General features: G+C 54.5%; 1 protein-coding gene across 1 annotated transcript; it reads right to left on the bottom strand.

Moving 5' to 3' along the window:
- Positions 1-821: 821 nt before the first annotated feature.
- LOC138735070 (5-aminolevulinate synthase, erythroid-specific, mitochondrial-like) lies at positions 822-21,466 on the bottom strand. Its single transcript, XM_069882940.1, has 11 exons — positions 21,392-21,466; positions 20,348-20,439; positions 16,098-16,199; positions 15,921-15,998; positions 14,748-14,955; positions 12,770-12,954; positions 11,882-12,061; positions 8,404-8,568; positions 5,596-5,864; positions 2,224-2,386; positions 822-1,227 (listed from the first exon to the last, which is right to left on the bottom strand). The coding sequence occupies exons 2-11, from the start codon at positions 20,433-20,435 to the stop codon at positions 1,073-1,075; spliced, it is 1,593 nt and encodes a 530-aa protein (XP_069739041.1). The 5' UTR covers positions 20,436-20,439; positions 21,392-21,466; the 3' UTR covers positions 822-1,072.
- Positions 21,467-21,712: the final 246 nt, after the last annotated feature.

Genomic DNA, 21,712 nt, shown 5'->3' on the forward strand with positions numbered 1-21,712 from the left:
GCCCCCTCGCTTCCCGCTGAGGCGGCGCCGTCACTCGTCTGGGAACTGGGGGAACTGGGAGAACTGGGAGGGGATCCAGGCTTTTTGGGGGGGCTTTGGGGCACCCCTGGTGCTTTTGAGGGGTCTCAGTCCCTCATTGGGACCCCCCCCGATCTGCAACTGGGAGAAAACCCCAAAAAAGGGGGATTTTCCCTCAAGAAAGGTGGATTTTTACCTCACGGAAGAGGTTTTTACCGGAGGAAAAAGCGTTTCTACCTCAGGAAAGAGGATTTTTCACTTCAGGGAGGGGATTTGACCCCAGGAAACAACTTTAGCTCGAGAAACGTCCATTTTACTTCGCAGGATGAATTTTTCTCCCAGGATAAAGGACTTTTACCTCAGGAAGGAGGATTTTGCACTTCAAGGAGGGGATTTTACCCCAGAACAAGGGGACTTCGCCTCGAAAAAGGATTTTCCTTGAAGGGAGAGAGTTTTCTATCACGAAAAGGGAGTTTTACCTCACAAAGTGGAGTTTTCACCTCAAAGAGAGGATCTTATTTCAGAAAAGGGGACTTCACCCCAAGAAAGGGTGATTTTCCTTGAAGGGAGAGATTTTTCTCTCAGAAAAAGGGTCCTTTATCTCAGGAAAGAGGATTTATTGCTTCAGGGAGGGGATTTTACCCCAGAAAAGGGGACTTGACCTCAAAAAAGGTCGATTGTTACCTCACGGGAGAGATTTTTGCCCCAGTACAGCCGGTTACTGGTGGAGCTGGGATGAACTGGGTAGACTGGGAGGGGGAAACCAGGCAGAGAGGTGCCTCACCCCAAAAAATAGAGGCGGATACAGATTCCCACGACACTTTATTGCTTGGAACTGGGAGAACTGGGAGAGGATCCAGGCTTTTTGGGGGGGCTTTGGGGCACCCCTGGTGCTTTTGAGGGGTCTCAGTCCCTCATTGGGACCCCCCCAGACCTGCAACTGGGAGAACTGGGAGAACTGGAAAGGGGATCTGGGAGGGGATTGAAGCATCTGAGAGGGATCCAAGCATTGAGGGAGGTGTTGTTGGGGACCCCCCGGGTTTTGGGGGGGGTCTCAAGCCCGCACAGCGACGCCGGTTGCCCCGAAGTGCTGCCTCTCCCAGTCGCTCATGAAGGCGAAGTGGAGGGGACGATGACAGGACGAGCAGGAGGGGCCCGGGGGGGCCTCGCGCGGGAGGCCCAGCTCCCCCCAGCACTGGGACAGACGATCTGGGGGGGGACGGGGACAGGGGCGTCAGGGGGGGCACAGAGACCCCAGTGCGTCCCCCATGTCCCCCCATCCTCATCACTCCCACACCCCCCATTCCCCTGCCTCCCGTGTCCCCCCAAGTCCACCATGTCCTTCCATGTCCCCCCTATGTGCCCCCATGTCCTTCCACGTCACCCCATGTGTCCCCAAGTCCTCATGTCCCTCTGTGTCCACCCTGTCCCCTCACGTCCCTCCATGTCCTTCCACATCCTTCCGTGTCCCCCCATGTCCTTCCACATCTCCCCTGTGTCCCCATGTCCCTCCATGTGTCCCCAAGCCCCCTCATGTCCTTCCATGTCCACCATGTCCCCTCAATGTGTCCCCAAGCCCCTTCATGTCCCTCCATGTCCACCATGTCCACCGTCCCCTCATGTCCCTCCATGTGTCCCCAAGTCCCCATGTCCCTCCATGTCCACCATGTCCCCTCCATGTGTCCCCAAGCCCCTTCATGTCCCTCCATGTCCACCGTGTCCCCTCCTTGTGTCCCCAAGTCCCCATGTCCCTCCATGTCCACCATGTCCCCTCCACGTGTCCCCAAGTCCCCATGTCCCTCCATGTCCACCCTGTCCCCTCATGTCCCCTCGAGTCCACCATGTCCTTCCAGGTCTCCCCTGTGTCCCCATGTCCCTCCATGTCCCTCCCATGTGTCCCCATGTCCTTCTATGTCCCTCCCATGTGTCTCCATGTCCACCATGTCCCCCTCATGTCCCCCCAAGTCCCCCTCATGTGTCCCCAAGTCCCAATGTCCACCCTGTCCCTCCATGTCCCCCCAATAAGTCCTCAAGCCCCCTCATGTCTTTCCATGTCCTTCCACGTCCCCCCAATGTGTCCCCACGTCCTTCCCTGTCCCCCCCATGTGTCCCCAAGCCCCTTCATGTCCTTCCACGTCCCCCCAGTGTGTCCCCACGTCCTTCCGTGTCCCCCCCGTGTCCCCCCCATGTCCCCCCCGTCCCCACCAGCCAGGTTCTCCATCATGCTGGGGCTGTGGTGGGGGGTGGGCGCCAGCCTCAGCATCTCCTCCCCGCGCCGCACGGTGGGATGGTTGATGGCCTGGACGTACAAGCCGTGCTCCTCCAGCATCGCCCTGCTCAGCCGCGTGTTGGCCTCTGCGTCCCCCACCTGCACCCCAAAAAAAAGGTCAAAAAAAACAATGAACCCCCGAGAACCCCAAAAACTCAACAATGAAGCCCCAAGAACCCATCAGGAACCCAAAAAAAACCCAATGAACCCACGAGAATCCATCAGGAACCCAAAAAAACCCAACAATGAACCCGCAAGAACCCATCAAGCACCTCAAAACCCAACAATGAACCCACAAGAACCCATCAGGAACCCCAAAACCCAACAATGAACCCCCGAGAACCCATCAGGAACCCCAAAAACCAACAATGAACCCACGAGAACCCATCAGGCACCCCAAAACCCAACAATGAACCCCAAGAACCCATCAGGAACCCAAAAACCCAACAATGAACCCCCAAGAACCCATCAGGAACCCAAAAAAAACAACAATGAACCCCTAAGAACCCATCAGGAACCCAAAAACCCAACAATGAACCCACAAGAACCCATCAGGAACCCAAAAACCCAACAATGAACCCCTAAGAACCCATCAGGAACCCCAAAAATCAACAATGAACCCCTAAGAACCCATCAGGCACCCCAAAACCCAACAATGAACCCCAAAAAACCCATCAGGAACCCCCAAACCCAACGATGAACCCCCGAGAACCCATCAGGAACCCCAAAAATCAACTATGAATCCCAAGAACCCATCAGGAACCCAAAAAACCAACAATGAACCCCAAAAAACCCATCAGGAACCCCCAAACCCAACGATGAACCCCCGAGAACCCATCAGGAACCCCAAAAATCAACTATGAATTCCAAGAACCCATCAGGAACCCAAAAAACCAACAATGAACCCCAAAAAACCCATCAGGAACCCCCAAACCCAACGATGAACCCCCGAGAACCCATCAGGAACCCCAAAAAACCAACAATAAACCCCTAAAAAGCCATCAGACACCTCAGGAAAAGGGATTTTTCTCTCAAAAAGTGAATTTTTCACCTCGGCGAGAGGATTTTATCCCAGAAAAGGGGATTTTACCTCAAGAAAGCACCATTTTACTTGAAGGGAGAGATTTTTCTTTCAGGAAAAGGAACATTTACCTCAGGAAAGAGGATTTTTTTCACGTCAGGGAGGAGATTTTACCACAGAAAAAGGGACTTTACCTTAAGAAAGTTCAGTTTTAATTCATGGCATAGATTTTTCTCTGAGGAAAAGAATTTTTACCTCAGGAAAGTGAATTTTTCACCTCAGGGAGGGAATTTAACTTCAATAAAGGTCAGTTTTATTTAATGGGAGAGATTTTTAGGTCAGGAAATAGGATTTTTCCCTCAGGAAAAAAGATTTTTTCACCTTAAAGAGGAGATTTTACCTCAGACAAAAAGGGATTTTATGTCAAAAAGTCATCTTTTACCTTACAGAAGGGATTTTTACCTGAGGAAAGGGAGTTTTTCACCTCTCAAAGGGGATTTTTACCTCAGGAAAGAGAATTTTTCACCTCTGGAAGCAGATTTTAACCCCAAAGAAGAGATTTTTACCTCCCAAAGGGCATTTTTACCCCATGAAAGAAGATTTTTCACCTCTGGAAGGAGATTTTTACCTCAGGAAAGAGTTTTTCACCCCTCAAAGCGGATTTTTACCTCACAAAAGAGATTTTTTCACCTCTCAGAGAGGATTTTTACCTCAGGAAAGAGAATATTTCACCCCTCAAAGCGGATTTTTACCTCACGAAAGAGATTTTTTCACCTCTAGAAAGGTCTTTTTACCTCAGGAAAGAGAATTTTTCACCTCTGTAAGGAGATTTTTACCTCACAGAAGAGTTTTTTTACCTCTCAGAGAGGATTTTTACCTCAGGAAAGAGAATTTTTCACCTCTGAAAAAGGATTTTTACCTCACGAAAGAGACTTTTTCACCTCTCAGAGAGGATTTTTACCTCAGGAAAGAGGATTTTTCACCTCTGGAAAGGAGTTTTTACCTCAGGAAAGAGGATTTTTCACCTCTGGAAAGGAGTTTTTACCTCAGGAAAGAGTTTTTTACCTCAGGAAAGAGTTTTTCACCCCTCAAAGCGGATTTTTACCTCATGAAAGAGATTTTTTCACCTCTCAGAGAGGATTTTTACCTCAGGAAGGAGAATTTTTCACCTCTGAAAAGGGGTTTTTACCTCAGGAAAGATCTTTTCACCCCTCAAAGCGGATTTTTACCTCACGAAAGAGATTTTTTCACCTCTCAGAGAGGATTTTTACCTCAGGAAAGAGAATTTTTCACCTCTGAAAAGGGGTTTTTACCTCAGGAAAGATCTTTTCACCCCTCAAAGCGGATTTTTACCTCACGAAAGAGATTTTTTCACCTCTCAGAGAGGATTTTTACCTCAGGAAAGAGAATTTTTCACCTCTGGAAAGGGATTTTTACCTCAGGAAAGAGTTTTTTTACCTCAGGAAAGATTTTTTCACCTCAGGAAACAGAATTTTTCACCTCCGTAAGAAGATTTTTACCTCACAGAAGAGTTTTTTTACCTCTCAGAGAGGATTTTTACCTCAGGAAAGAGTTTTTTACCTCAGGAAAGAGTTTTTCACCCCTCAAAGCGGATTTTTACCTCACGAAAGAGATTTTTTCACCTCTAGAAAGGTCTTTTTACCTCAGGAAAGAGAATTTTTCACCTCTGTAAGGAGATTTTTACCTCACAGAAGAGTTTTTTTACCTCTCAGAGAGGATTTTTACCTCAGGAAAGAGAATTTGTCACCTCTGGAAAGGGATTTTTACCTCAGGAAAGAGTTTTTCACCCCTCAAAGCGGATTTTTACCTCATGAAAGAGATTTTTTCACCTCTCAGAGAGGATTTTTATCTCACGAAAGAGAATTTTTCATCTCTGGAAAGGGATTTTTACCTCAGGAAAGAGTTTTTTACCTCAGGAAAGAGTTTTTCACCCCTCAAAGGGGATTATTACCTCATGAAAGATCTTTTCACCCCTCAAAGTAGATTTTTACCTCACGAAAGAGATTTTTTCACCTCTCAGAGAGGATTTTTACCTCAGGAAAGAGAATATTTCACCTCCATAAGGAGATTTTTACCTCACAGAAGAGTTTTTTTACCTCTCAGAGGGAATTTTTACCTCAGGACAGAGCATTTTCCACCTCCGCGAGGCCATTTTTACCTCTCGGAAGCCATTTTGGACCTCGAGCGAGTCCTCTTTCCGAGCCTAAGAGAGGGATTTCTTTCTTTCTGAGGGCGAAGCAGCCGAGGGGGAGACCCCCCAACCTACCCTGACGGGGACGATGTGGCTGGGGCAGGGCAGGACGGGCAGCCCGCGGTCCCTCAGCAGCAGGCGGAGGTGCTTGGCGTGTCGCTGGTGCGTGCGGCGCAGCACCCCGCCTTCGGGGCTCCCCAAAATCTTGAGGGAGGCCAAGGCCCCGGCGGCCACGGCCGGCGGCAGCGCCGTGGTGAAGATGAAGCCGGGCCCCAAGGAGCGGACGGCGTCCACCAGAGCGGCCGAGCCGGCGATGTAGCCGCCCACGGCGCCCACGGCTTTGCCTGAGGAGGTAAAAAAAAAAAAGGAGGGGAGGGGGGGTCAGGGAACCCCGAAACCACCTACACCTCCATAGACCCTCCTCTAGAGCCCTATGGAACCACATAGACCCCCCTCTGGATCCCTGTGGAATCTCAGAGACCCCCCCATGTGACCCTCTAGAACCTTCTGGAATGTTCTGCACCCCCAAAGAGCCCTTGCGCCCCGAAAGATCCCCCTGTACACCTATAGACCCCCTTATGGACCACCCTATATCACCCACAGACCCCCCCCCCACCCCAGTAGATTCTATTCTAACCCTATAGACCACCCTATATCCCTATAGACCACCCTATATCCCTATAGACCAGCCTGTATCACCCATAGACCCTCCCTGTACCCCTATAAACCACCCTGTATCCCTATAGATCCCCCTATAAACCACCCTATATCCCTATAGACCACCCTATATCCCTATAGACCAGCCTGTATCACCCATAGACCCTCCCTGTACCCCTATAAACCACCCTGTATCCCTATAGATCCCCCTATATACCTATAGACCACCCTATATCACCCATAGACCCTCCCTGTACCCCTATAAACCACCCTGTATCCCTATAGATCCCCCTATGTCCCTATAGATCACTCTATATCACCCATAGACCCCCCGTACCCCTATAAACCACCCTGTATCCCTATAGATCCCCCTATATCCCTATAGACCACTCTATATCACCCATAGACCCCCCCGTACCCCTATAAACCACCCTGTATCCCTATAGATCCCCCTATAAACCACCCTGTATCCCTATAGATCCCCCTATATCCCTATAGACCACTCTATATCACCCATAGACCCCCCGTACCCCTATAAACCACCCTGTATCCCTATAGATCCCCCTATAAACCACCCTGTATCCCTATAGATCCCCCTATATACCTATAGACCACCCTATATCACCCATAGACTCGTCCTGTACCCCTTTAAACCACTCTGTATCCTTATAGATCCCCCTATAAACCACCCTGTATCCCTATAGATGCCCCTATATACCTATAGACCACCCTATATGACCCATAGACCCACCCTGTACCCCTATAAACCACCCTGTATCCCTATAGATCCCCCTGTGCCCCTATAGATCACCCTGTATCTCTGTAGACCCCCCCTATAGACCTCCCTGCACCCCAAAATCCTCCTCCAGAGGGGACTTAAGTGGGTTTAGGCACCACAACCCCCCCCTTAGACCTCAAAATCCGCCCCCACACCCCAAAATCATCCCCTACACCCCAAAATCTCCCTCCATGGGGACTTAAGGAGGTGCAGACACTCCAAAATCTCCCCCCTACACCCCAAAATCCACCCCTACACCCCAAAATCTCCCTCTATGGGATCTTAGGGAGGTCGAGGCCCCCCAAAATCCCTCCTAGATCCCAAAATCACCCCCCTACACCCCAAAATCCTCCTCCAGAGGGGACTTAAGCGGGTTTAGTCACCCCAAAATCCCCCCTACACCCCAAAATCTCCCTCTATGGGATCTTAAGGAGGTCCAGGCCCCCCCAAATCCCTCCCTAGATCCCAAAATCACCCCCCTACACCCCAAAATCCTCCTCCAGAGGGGACTTCAGTGGGTTTAGTCACCCCAAAATCCCCCCTACACCCCAAAATCCTCCTCCATGGGATCTTAAGGAGGTCCAGGCACCCCAAAATCCCCCCTAGATCCCTAAATCACCCCCCTACACCCCAAAATCCTCCTCCAGAGGGGACTTCAGTGGGTTTAGTCACCCCAAAATCCCCCCTACACCCCAAAATCCTCCTCCATGGGATCTTAAGGAGGTCCAGGCACCCCAAAATCCCCCCTAGATCCCTAAATCACCCCCCTACACCCCAAAATCCTCCTCCAGAGGGGACTTAAGTGGATTTAGGCACCACAACCCCCCCCTTAGACCTCAAAATCATCCCCTACACCCCAAAATCTCCCTCCATGGAGACTTAAGGAGGTGCAGACACCCCAAAATCTCCCCCTCTACACCCCAAAATCCCCCCTACACCCCAAAATCTCCCTCTATGGGATCTTAAGGAGGTCGAGGCCCCCCCAAATCCCTCCCTAGATCCCCGAATCACCCCCCTACACCCCAAAATCCTCCTCCAGAGGGGACTTAAGCGGGTTTAGCCACCCCAAAATCCCCCCTACACCTCAAAATCCTCCTTCAGAGGGGACTTCAGTGGGTTTAGTCACCCCAAAATCCCCCCTACACCCCAAAATCCTCCTCCAGAGGGGACTTCAGTGGGTTTAGTCACCCCAAAATCCCCCCTACACCCCAAAATCTCCCTCCATGGGATCTTAAGGAGGTCCAGGCCCCCCCAAATCCCTCCCTAGATCCCAAAATCACCCCCCTACACCCCAAAATCCTCCTCCAGAGGGGACTTAAGCGGGTTTAGCCACCCCAACCCCCCCCAAATCCCCTCCCTACACCCCAAAATCCTCCTTTTTCCCCCCCTAAAGAGCTTTTTCTCCATCCCCAGGAGCTCCGAAGCCCCCCGAGAAGTCTTCTCCTCACCCAAAGTGCCCGAGACGACGTCCACCTTGTGCATGACCCCATCGCGCTCGGCGATGCCGGCGCCGCGCGCCCCGTACAGCCCCACGGCGTGGACCTCGTCCACGAAGGTCAGAGCCCCGTGGGAGTGGGCGACGTCGCAGAGCTCCTCAAGTGGGGCGATGGAGCCTTTTTGGGGGGAGAAGAGGACACAAAATGAGGTAGGAAGCGAGTTTGAGGGCATCTCAGGAGGGTTTGAGGGCATCTCAGGGGGGTTTGGAGAACCTCAAGGAGTTTTGAGGGAATCTCAGGGGGGTTTGGAGACCCTCAAGAGGTTTTGAGGGCATCTCAGGGGGGTTTGAGGGCATCTCAGGGGGGTTTGGAGAACCTCAAGGAGTTTTGAGGGAATCTCAGGGGGTTTGGAGACCCTCAAGAGGTTTTGAAGGCATCTCCGGGGGGTTTGGAGACCCTCAAGGGGTTTTGAAGGCATCTCCGGGGGGTTTGGAGACCCTCAAAACGTTTTGAGGGCATCTCAGAGGGGTTTGAGGGCATCTCAGGGGGGTTTGGAGACCCTCAAGAGGTTTTGAGGGCATCTCGGGGGGGTTTGGAGAACCTCAAGAGGTTTTGAAGGCATCTCAGGGGGGTTTGGAGACCCTCAAGAGGTTTTAAGGGCATCTCAGGGGGTTTTGGAGAACATCAGTAGGTTTTGAGGGCATCTCAGGGGGGTTTGGAGAGTCTCAAGAGGTTTCAAGGGCATCTCATGGGGGTTTGGAGACCCTCAAGAGGTTTTGGGGGCATCTCAGGGGGGTTTGGAGAATCTCAAGAGGGTTTGAGGGCATCTCAGGGGGTTTTGGAGAACTTCAAGTGGGTTTTGAGGGCATCTCAGGGGGGTTTGGAGAACCTCAATGAGTTTTGAGGGGAAAACAAGGAGGCTTTGAGAGAACTGAGGAGGTTTGAGGGCATCTCAGGGGGGTTTAGAGAATCTCAAGAGGTTCTGAGGGCATCTCAGGGGGTTTTGGAGAACCTCAAGTGGGTTTTGAGGGCATCTCATGGGGGTTTGGAGACCCTCAAGGGGTTTTGAGGGCATCTCAGGGGGGTTTGGAGACCCTCAAGAGGTTTTGAGGGCATCTCAGGGGGGTTTGAGGGCATCTCAGGGGGGTTTGGAGAACCTCAAGGAGTTTTGAGGGAATCTCAGGGGGGTTTGGAGACCCTCAAGAGGTTTTGAGGGCATCTCAGGGGGGTTTGAGGGCATCTCAGGGGGGTTTGGAGAACCTCAAGGAGTTTTGAGGGAATCTCAGGGGGTTTGGAGACCCTCAAGAGGTTTTGAAGGCATCTCCGGGGGGTTTGGAGACCCTCAAGGGGTTTTGAAGGCATCTCCGGGGGGTTTGGAGACCCTCAAAACGTTTTGAGGGCATCTCAGAGGGGTTTGAGGGCATCTCAGGGGGGTTTGGAGACCCTCAAGAGGTTTTGAGGGCATCTCGGGGGGGTTTGGAGAACCTCAAGAGGTTTTGAAGGCATCTCAGGGGGGTTTGGAGACCCTCAAGAGGTTTTAAGGGCATCTCAGGGGGTTTTGGAGAACATCAGTAGGTTTTGAGGGCATCTCAGGGGGGTTTGGAGAGTCTCAAGAGGTTTCAAGGGCATCTCATGGGGGTTTGGAGACCCTCAAGAGGTTTTGGGGGCATCTCAGGGGGGTTTGGAGAATCTCAAGAGGGTTTGAGGGCATCTCAGGGGGTTTTGGAGAACTTCAAGTGGGTTTTGAGGGCATCTCAGGGGGGTTTGGAGAACCTCAATGAGTTTTGAGGGGAAAACAAGGAGGCTTTGAGAGAACTGAGGAGGTTTGAGGGCATCTCAGGGGGGTTTAGAGAATCTCAAGAGGTTCTGAGGGCATCTCAGGGGGTTTTGGAGAACCTCAAGTGGGTTTTGAGGGCATCTCATGGGGGTTTGGAGACCCTCAAGGGGTTTTGAGGGCATCTCAGGGGGGTTTGGAGACCCTCAAGAGGTTTTGAGGGCATCTCAGGGGGGTTTGAGGGCATCTCAGGGGGGTTTGGAGAACCTCAAGGAGTTTTGAGGGAATCTCAGGGGGGTTTGGAGACCCTCAAGAGGTTTTGAGGGCATCTCAGGGGGGTTTGAGGGCATCTCAGGGGGGTTTGGAGAACCTCAAGGAGTTTTGAGGGAATCTCAGGGGGTTTGGAGACCCTCAAGAGGTTTTGAAGGCATCTCCGGGGGGTTTGGAGACCCTCAAGGGGTTTTGAAGGCATCTCCGGGGGGTTTGGAGACCCTCAAAACGTTTTGAGGGCATCTCAGAGGGGTTTGAGGGCATCTCAGGGGGGTTTGGAGACCCTCAAGAGGTTTTGAGGGCATCTCGGGGGGGTTTGGAGAACCTCAAGAGGTTTTGAAGGCATCTCAGGGGGGTTTGGAGACCCTCAAGAGGTTTTAAGGGCATCTCAGGGGGTTTTGGAGAACATCAGTAGGTTTTGAGGGCATCTCAGGGGGGTTTGGAGAGTCTCAAGAGGTTTCAAGGGCATCTCATGGGGGTTTGGAGACCCTCAAGAGGTTTTGGGGGCATCTCAGGGGGGTTTGGAGAATCTCAAGAGGGTTTGAGGGCATCTCAGGGGGTTTTGGAGAACTTCAAGTGGGTTTTGAGGGCATCTCAGGGGGGTTTGGAGAACCTCAATGAGTTTTGAGGGGAAAACAAGGAGGCTTTGAGAGAACTGAGGAGGTTTGAGGGCATCTCAGGGGGGTTTAGAGAATCTCAAGAGGTTCTGAGGGCATCTCAGGGGGTTTTGGAGAACCTCAAGTGGGTTTTGAGGGCATCTCATGGGGGTTTGGAGACCCTCAAGGGGTTTTGAGGGCATCTCAGGGGGGTTTGGAGAACCTCAAGTGGGTTTTGAGGGCATCTCAGGGGGGTTTGGAGACCCTCAAGAGGTTTTGAGGGCATCTCGGGGGGGTTTGGAGAACCTCAAGAGGTTTTGAAGGCATCTCAGGGGGGTTTGGAGAACCTCAAGTGGGTTTTGAGGGCATCTCAGGGGGGTTTGGAGACCCTCAAGAGGTTTTGAGGGCATCTCGGGGGGGTTTGGAGACCCTCAAGAGGTTTTGAGGGCATCTCGGTGGGGTTTGGAGAACCTCAAGGGGTTTCGAGGGCATCTCAGGGGGGTTTGGAGACCCTCAAGAGGTTTTGAGGGCATCTCAGGGGGGTTTGAAGGCATCTCAGGGGGTTTTGGAGACCCTCAAGGGGTTTTGAGGGCATCTTGGGGGGGTTTGGAGACCCTCAAGAGGTTTTGAGGGCATCTCAGGGGGGTTTGAAGGCATCTCAGGGGGGTTTGGAGACCCTCAAGAGGTTTCAAGGGCATCTCAGGGGGGTTTGTGGGCATCTCAGGGGGTTTTGGAGAACCTCAAGTGGGTTTTGAGGGCATCTCAGGGGGGTTTGAGATCATCTCCGGGGGGTTTATGGATCCCAGGAGGTCCTGGAGGTCCCAGGAAGCTTTGGAGATGCCCCACTGACCGTCCATGGAATGGACCGACTCGAAGGCCACGATCTTGGGGATCCCGGGGCGGCTTCGGGCCAGGAGCTGGTCCAGATGTTGGGGGTCGTTGTGGCGGAAGACGTGTTTGGGGACCCCACTCCGCAGGATCCCCTGGATCATGGACGCGTGGTTGCCCTCGTCGGAAAACACCTCGCAGCCTGCCGAGAAGAAGGACCCAGGTGGCCACCTCGAGGACCTCAAGTGGGTTTTTTGAGGTTCCCATGAGCTTTTATGGGATCTCAAGAGGTTTTGAAGAACCCCAAGTGGGTTTTTTGAGGTTCTCAGGAGCTTTTATGGGATCTCAAGAGGTTTTGAAGAACCTCAAGTGGGTTTTTTGAGGTTCTCAGGAGCTTTTATGGGATCTCAAGAGGTTTTGAAGAACCTCAAGTGGTTTTTTTGGAGTTCTCAGGAGCTTTTATGGGATCTCAAGAGGTTTTGAAGAACCTCAAGTGGGTTTTTTTGGGGTTCTCATGAGCTTTTATGGCATCTCAAGAGGTTTTGAAGAACCTCAAGTGGGTTTTTTTGGAGTTCTCAGGAGCTTTTATGGGATCCCAAGAGGTTTTGAAGAACCTCAAGTGGGTTTTTTGGGGTTCTCAGGAGATTTTATGGAATCTCAGGAGGTTTTGAAGAACCTCAAGTGGGTTTTTTGAGGTTCTCATGAACTTTTTTGGCACCCCAAGTTGTTTTTTGAAGTTCTCATGAACTTTTTTTGGAATCCCAAGTGGTTTTTTGAAGTTCTCATGAACTTTTTTGGAATCCCAAGTGGGTTTTTTGAGGTTCTCGTGAACATTTTTGGGTTCCTATGAACTTTTCTGGGTTCCCCGGAGGTTTTTTGGGGTCCCCGGAGGCTTTTTGGGGTCCCCTACCTGGCAGGATGGCGGCGAGGGTGGCCAGGGAGGTGTCGTTGGCGGCGTAGCAGGAGGAGAAGAGGGCGGCGCGGGGCTGGCGGTGCAGCCGGGCCAGGGCTCGCTCCAGCGCCCCGTGCAGGGGAGACGTCCCCCCGATGTTCCGCGTGCCCCCCGAGCCCAGGCCGTGGGCCTCCAGCGCCAGCCTGATGGATACTGGGAGGTACTGGGGGGGACTGGGAGGGACTGGGAGGGGCTGGGGGGGACTGGGAGGGACTGGGAGGGGATTGGGGGGGACTGGGAGGGACTGGGAGGGGATTGGGGGGGACTGGGAGGGACTGGGAGGGGATTGGGGGGGACTGGGAGGGGACTGGGGGGGGACTGGGGGGGGACTGGGGGGGGACTGGGGGGGACTGGGGGGGGACTGGGGGGGGACTGGGGGGGGACTGGGGGGGGACTGGGAGGGGATTGGGAGGGGACTGGGAGGGGATTGGGAGGGGACTGGGAGGGGATTGGGAGGGGACTGGGAGGGACTGGGAGGGGATTGGGGGGGACACTGGGAGGGGATTGGGGGGGGATTGGGGGGGACACTGGGAGGGACTGGGAGGGAGTGGGAGGGACTGGGAGGGCATTGGGGGGGACTGGGAGGGCATTGGGGGAGGGACTGGGGGGGGACTGGGGGGGGACTGGGGGGGACTGGAGGGGATTGGGGGGGACACTGGGAGGGACTGGAGGGGATTGGGGGGGACTGGGAGGGACTGGGAGGGGATTGGGGGGGACTGGGAGGGACTGGAGGGGATTGGGGGGGGACTAGGGGGGGACTGGGGGGGATTGGGGGGGACTGGGAGGGGATTGGGGGGGACTGGGAGGGACTGGGAGGGGATTGGGGGGGGACTGGGAGGGGATTGGGGGGGACTGGGAGGGACTGGGAGGGGATTGGGGGGGACACTGGGAGGGACTGGGAGGGGTTTGCGGGGGGACACTGGGAGGGACTGGAACGGCACTGGGAGGGACTGGGGAGACACTGGGAGGGACACTGGGAGGGACTGGGAGGGGATTAGGAGGGACTGGGAGGCACTGGGAGGGACTGGGAGGCACTGGGAGGGACTGGGAGGCACTGGGAGGGACTGGGAGGGGATTAGGAGGGACTGGGAGGCACTGGGAGGGACTGGGAGGGACTGCAGGGGGACTAGGAGGGACTGAGGGGGACTGGGAGGACACTGGGACAAACTGGGAGGGACTGGGAGGACTGGGAGGACTTTGTGGGGTTGAGAGGCCTGAGGGTCATTGGGGTCCTGGGGGGTATTTGGGGTCTGGGGGGAACTGGGAGGGACTGGGAGACACTGGGAGGACCTGAGGGTGGGTTTGGGGGCGCTGGCGGGGGGGATATTGGAGCACTGGGTAGGTTTTGGGGTGCAGGGGGGGGATATTGGGGTCCTGGGGGTGGATCCTCAGGTTCTGTGTGGGTTTTGGGGCGCTGGGGGGGATATTGGGGTGCTGGGAGGAGTTTTTGGGGTGCAGGGGTTGGGGTTTGGGGGTTCTGAGGGGGGTTATTGGGGTTCTGAGGGGGATATTGGGGTGCAGGGTGGGGTTTTGGGGTGCCAGGGGAGGGATATTGGGGTTCTGAGGGGGGTTATTGGGGTTCTGAGGGGGATATTGGGGTTCTGAGGGGGGTTATTGGGGTTCTGAGGGGGGTTATTGGGGTGCCAGGAAGGGATATTGGGGTGCAGGGGTTGGGGTTTTGGGGTTCTGAGGGGGTTTATTGGGATTCTGAGTGGGATATTGGGGTTCTGGGAGGGATATTGGGGTGCAGGGTGGGGTATTGGGGTGCCGGGTATGGATTTTGGGGGGTTCTGAGGGGGATATTGGGGTTCTGAGAGGGATATTGGGATTCTGAGGGGGATATTGTGGTTCTGGGGGGGATATTGGGGTTCTCTGTGGGGTTTTGGGGTTCTGTGTGGGGTTTTGGGGTTCCAGGATTTTTTTTCGGGGTTCCCACCTGGCAGCTCGGATGACTTGGGGGTGCCGGCTCATTCCCAGGTAGTCGTTGGAGCACCAGAGCTGGAGGGGGCGCGGGGGGGACCCCGAAAAAGCCAGGGGGGGCGCCTCGGCCCTGCGCCCCACGGCCGTGAACACCCGGTAGGTGTGAGAGCGACGCAGCCCCGCCAGGCGCCCCCCGAAAACCGCCTCGTACGGGAAGGCGTCGGCTGGGGGGGGGGGGAAACGGGGTGAGGGGGGGACCCCAAAACCCGTAGGGAACCCCCAAACCTCCCTCAGCCCCTATAGAGCTCCTACTCCCCACTATATAGGCCCTAAACCCCTTCGTTTAGGCCCTAAACCCCCTCATATAGGCCCTAAATTGCCTCGTATGGGAAGGCGTTGGCTGAAGGGGGGAAAAAACGGGGTGAGGGGGGTCCCCAAAACCCGTAGGGAACCCCAAAACCTCCCTGAGCCCCTATAGAGCTCCTACTCCCCACTATATAGGCCCTAAACCCCCTCATATAGGCCCTAAACCCCTTCATTTAGGCCCTAAGCCCCCCCATATAGGCCCTAACCCCCCCATATAGGCCCTAACCCCCCTCATATAGCTCCTAAACCCCCAAATATAGACCCTACACACCCCTATACAGCCCCTACACACGCTATATAGCACATACACCTCAATATATAGCCCCTACACACACTATATAGCCCCTAAACTCCCCTTTATAGCCCCTAACCCCCCCCATTTACCCTCTACGCCCCCCATATAGCCCCTACACCCCTCTATATAGCTCCTAACCCCCCTATATAGGTCCTATACCCCCCGTGTAGCCCCTAAGACCCTCTATATAGCCCCTAACCCCCCCCATAGCCCCTACTACCCCTCATATAGCTGCTAAACCCCCCTTATATAGCTCCTGAATACCCCATATAGCCCCTATACCCCCGTATACATATGCTATATGGCCCTATGAGAACCCTATACTCTCTCTACAGCCCCTATACCCCCCCATACCACTCCTATACCCCCCCGTACACACCCTATACCCCCCCCTACAGCTTTTATTCCTTCCCTATTGCCCCTATACCCCTCTATAACCCCTTCCTCCCCCTGTATTTCCCCCTATTCATCCTATATACGCCCCCTCTATCCCCTCCAGTCCCCTATAGCCCCTATAGGTGCCCTCACCGGGCAGGTTCTCCTCCAGCCTCCGCTCCGGGGTCTCCTCCGGCTTCTCCTCCAGCTCCAGCAGCCAGTTCAGGGGGGCTTTATGTTTATTGGGGGGGTATAGAGGCTATAGGTTAGGGGTCAAAGGTCGATTTGGGGAGGTATATAGCGGGGGGACACCCCCCTATAGGCCTTTACCTTGAGGGGGGGGCGCGACGTCCTCCTGCACCTCGGGGGGGGCGCGTTGGATAAAGGGGGTTCCCCCCTCCAGCTCCATGAAGGGGCAGTGGGGGGGGGCGCCTGAAAGAGAGAGAGGGGGGGTCAGCACCCCGAAACACCCCTATACGGGCTGTCTGACCCCCCTATAGAGCCCCCAGAGGGCCTATACGGCCCCGATGCAGTCTCTATACCCTCTATGTGGCCTCTATACCCCACTATGCGGCCCCTATACCCCACTATAAAGCACTCATAGCCCCCTATAGAGCCCCGTAGACCCCTATAGAGCCCCATAGCCCCCATATACAGCCCCTATACAGCCCCTATACCCCCTAGACAGCCCCGATGCAGTCCCTATACCCACTATATGGCCCCTATACCCCACTATACAGCCCCTATACCCCACTATAGAGCCCCATAGCCCCCTGTACAGCCCCTATACAGTCCCTATACCCACTATACAGTCCCTATACCCCGCTGTACTGCCACTATACCCCACTATAAAGTCCTGATACCCCCTACAGAGCCCCCATACCTGCTATACAGCCCCTATACGTTCCGTACACACACTCGAGAGCCCCCATACCCCTCTATAAAGCCCCTATAACCCACCATACAGTCCCCATACCCCCTACAGAGCCCCCATACCCAGTAGACAGCCCCTATACAGTCCCTATACCCACTCGAGAGCCCCCATACCCCTCTATAAACCCCCTATAACCCACTATACAGCCCCCATTCATCCTACAGAGCCCCCATACCCAGTCGACAGCCCCTATACAGTCCCTATACCCACTAGAAAGCCCCCATACCCCTCTATAAAGCCCCTATAACCCACTATACAGTCCCTATACCCCCTACAGAGCCCTCATACCCAGTAGACAGCCCCTATACCCACTAGAGAGCCCCCATACCCCACTATAAAGCCCCTATAACCCAATATACAGTCCCCATACCCCCTACAGAGCCCCCACACCCAGTCGACAGCCCCTATACAGTCCCTATACCCACTCAAGAGCCCCCATACCCCTCTATAAAGCCTCTATAGCCCACTATACAGTCCCCATACCCAATAGACAACCCCTATACAGTCCCTATACCCACTAGAGAGCCCCCAAACCCCTCTATAAAACCCCTATAACCCACCATACAGTCCCCATACCCCACTATAAAGCCCCTATACAGTCCCTATACCCACTAGAGAGCCCCCATACCCCACTATAAAGTCCCTATAACCCACTATACAGTCCCCATTCCCCCTACAGAGCCCCCATACCCAGTAGACAGCCCCTATACAGTCCCTATACCCACTCGAGAGCCCCCATACCCCTCTATAAACCCCCTATAACCCACTATACAGTCCCCATACCCCCTACAGAGCCCCCACACCCAGTCGACAGCCCCTATACAGTCCCTATACCCACTCAAGAGCCCCCATACCCCTCTATAAAGCCCCTATAGCCCACTATACAGTCCCCATACCCAATAGACAACCCCTATACAGTCCCTATACCCACTACAGAGCCGCCATACCCCACTATAAAGCACCTATAACCCAATATACAGTCCCCACACCCCACTATAAAGCCCCTATACAGTCCCTATACCCACTAGAGAGCCCCCATACCCCACTATAAAGCCCCTATAACTCACTATACAGTCCCTATACCCCCTACAGAGCCCCCATACCCAATAGACAGCCCCTATACAGTCCCTATACCCACTAGAGAGCCCCTATACCCCTCTATAAAACCCCTGTAACCCACTATACAGCCCCCATACCCAGTAGACAGCCCCTATACAGTCCCTATACCCACTAGGGAGCCCCTATACCCCTCTATAAAACCCCTGTAACCCACTATACAGCCCCCATACCCAGTAGACAGCCCCTATACAGTCCCTATACCCACTATACAGTCCCTATACCCCGCTGTACTGCCACTATACCCCACTATAAAGTCCTGATACCCCCTACAGAGCCCCCATACCTGCTATACAGCCCCTATACGTTCCGTACACACACTCGAGAGCCCCCATACCCCTCTATAAAGCCCCTATAACCCACCATACAGTCCCCATACCCCCTACAGAGCCCCCATACCCAGTAGACAGCCCCTATACAGTCCCTATACCCACTAGAGAGCCCCCATACCCCTCTATAAACCCCCTATAACCCACTATACAGCCCCCATTCATCCTACAGAGCCCCCATACCCAGTCGACAGCCCCTATACAGTCCCTATACCCACTAGAAAGCCCCCATACCCCTCTATAAAGCCCCTATAACCCACTATACAGTCCCTATACCCCCTACAGAGCCCTCATACCCAGTAGACAGCCCCTATACCCACTAGAGAGCCCCCATACCCCACTATAAAGCCCCTGTAACCCACTATACAGTCCCCATACCCCCTACAGAGCCCCCACACCCAGTCGACAGCCCCTATACAGTCCCTATACCCACTCAAGAGCCCCCATACCCCTCTATAAAGCCCCTATAGCCCACTATACAGCCCCCATACCCAATAGACAACCCCTATACAGTCCCTATACCCACTAGAGAGCCCCCAAACCCCTCTATAAAACCCCTATAACCCACCATACAGTCCCCATACCCCACTATAAAGCCCCTATACAGTCCCTATACCCACTAGAGAGCCCCCATACTCCTCTATAAAGTCCCTATAACCCACTATACAGTCCCCATTCCCCCTACAGAGCCCCCATACCCAGTAGACAGCCCCTATACAGTCCCTATACCCACTAGAGAGCCCCCATACCCCTCTATAAACCCCCTATAACCCACTATACAGTCCCCATACCCCCTACAGAGCCCCCACACCCAGTCGACAGCCCCTATACAGTCCCTATACCCACTCAAGAGCCCCCATACCCCTCTATAAAGCCCCTATAGCCCACTATACAGTCCCCATACCCAATAGACAGCCCCTATACAGTCCCTATACCCACTAGAGAGCCCCTATACCCCTCTATAAAACCCCTGTAACCCACTATACAGCCCCCATACCCAGTAGACAGCCCCTATACAGTCCCTATACCCACTAGGGAGCCCCTATACCCCTCTATAAAACCCCTGTAACCCACTATACAGCCCCCATACCCAGTAGACAGCCCCTATACAGTCCCTATACCCACTAGGGAGCCCCTATACCCCTCTATAAAACCCCTGTAACCCACTATACAGTCCCCATACCCAGTAGACAGCCCCTATACAGTCCCTATACCCACTAGAGAGCCCCTATACCCCTCTATAAAACCCCTATAACCCACTATACAGTCCCCATACCCAGTAGACAGCCGCTATACAGTCCCTATACCCACTAGAGAGCCCCTATACCCCTCTATAAAGCCCCTATAGCCCACTATACAGTCCCCATACCCAATAGACAACCCCTATACAGTCCCTATACCCACTAGTGAGCCCACACACCCCTCTATAAAGCCCCTATACAGTCCCTATACCCACTAGAGATCCCCCATACCCCACTATAAAGCCCCTATAACCCACTATACAGTCCCCATACCCCCTACAGAGCCCCCATACCCAGTAGACAGCCCCTATACAGTCCCTATACCCACTAGAGAGCCCCCATACCCCACTATAAAGCACCTATAACCCAATATACAGTCCCCACACCCCACTATTAAGCACCTATACAGTCCCTATACCCACTAGAGATAACCCATAGCCCTCTATAAAGCCCCTATAACCCACTATACAGTCCCTATACCCCCTACAGAGCCCCCATACCCAGTAGACAGCCCCTATACAGTCCCTCTACCCACTCAAGAGCCCCCATACCCCTCTATAAAGCCCCTATAACCCAATATACAGTCCCCACACCCCACTATAAAGCCCCTATACAGTCCCTATACCCACTAGAGAGCCCCCATACCCCTCTATAAAGCCCCTATAACCCAATATACAGTCCCCACACCCCACTATAAAGCCCCTATACAGTCCCTATACCCACTAGAGATCCCCCATGCCTCTCTATAAACCCCCTATAACCCACTATACAGTCCCTATACCCCCTACAGAGCCCCCATACCCAATAGACAGCCCCTATACAGCCCCTCTACCCACGATATCGACCCTATACGCCCCCCTAAAGCCCCCGTATCCCCCCGTAGAGCCCCTCTACCCCCTATAGAGCCCCTATACTGTCCCCATACCCTATTCTACAGCCCCTATAGCCCCTATAGGTTACCCGGGTGGGCTCGGGGGGGCGCGGTGGCCAGGGCTCTCGCCAGCCAGGGGTGTCGAGCCAGGACCGGGCAGCGCAGGAGAGAGGCCATGACGCTGTGGGGAGAGCGACCCACAAGTTATGGGGCAGGGAGGGCCCCCCACCCCCTATCAGCCCCACCCCCCCCCCCCCCCCCCTATCAGCCCCACCCCCCCCCCCCCAGGGCCTTATCAGCATCTGGGGCCTTATCAGCAACCCACACCTGCCCCACGGCGTGAGGAAAACGGGGTGGGACCCATAGATCCTGCCCCATAAGTCACTTGGGGGTCACCACACCCCCTAAAGGGGACCCAGGACCCATAGATCCTGCCCCATAAGTCACTTGGGGGTCACACCCCCTAAAGGGGATCCAGGACCCATAGATCCTGCCCCATAAGTCACTTGGGGGTCACCACACACGATAAAGGGGACCCAGGACCTATAGATCCTGCCCCATAAGTCACTTGGGGGTCACCACACCCCCTAAAGGGGACCCAGGACCTATAGATCCTGCCCCATAAGTCACTTGGGGGTCACCACACCCCCTAAAGGAGACCCAGGACCCAGAGATCCTGCCCCATAATTCACTTGGGGGTCACCACACCCCCCAAAGGGGACCCAGGACCCATAGATCCTGCCCCATAAGTCACTTGGGGGTCACCACACCCCCTAAAGGGGACCCAGGACCCATAGATCCTGCCCCATAAGTCACTTGGGGGTCACCACACCCCCTAAAGGGGACCCAGGACCCATAGATCCTGCCCCATAAGTCACTTGGGGGTCACCACACCCCCTAAAGGGGACCCAGGACCCATAGATCCTGCCCCATAAGTCACTTGGGGGTCACCACACCCCCTAAAGGGGACCCAGGACCCATAGATCCTGCCCCATAAGTCACTTGGGGGTCACCCCCCCCCCCCATTCAGGACCCATCACCCCACAGCTCCCCCCCCCCCCCATTTAGGGGTCCCAGCCCCATAGAGCCCCCCCCGCCCCCCATTTAGGGGTCCCCCCCCCAGCCCCACAGACCTGTTGCCCTTCACTGAGGACGAACAACCAGCACTGACCCCCCCAAACCTGGGGCCCCCCCAGAGCTGATAAAACCCCGGGGGGGGCGGGGCAAGGGGGGGGCGGGGCCTGGCACCTTCTAGGAACCCCAGGGACCCTCTAGAGCCACCTGGGACCCCTTTAGGGCCTTCCAGAACCCTCTAGATCCACCTGGGACCCCTTCAGGGTCTTCTAGGACCCCAAGGAACCATCTAGAGCCCCCTGGGACCCCTTTAGGGTCTTGTAGGACCCCCAGGAACCCTGTAGATCCACCTGGGACCCCTTTAGGCCCTTCTAGGACCC

The sequence above is a fragment of the Phaenicophaeus curvirostris genome, unplaced genomic scaffold (genome assembly GCF_032191515.1).
Source record: "Phaenicophaeus curvirostris isolate KB17595 unplaced genomic scaffold, BPBGC_Pcur_1.0 scaffold_406, whole genome shotgun sequence".
In the NCBI taxonomy this organism is placed as follows: Eukaryota; Metazoa; Chordata; class Aves; order Cuculiformes; family Cuculidae; genus Phaenicophaeus; species Phaenicophaeus curvirostris.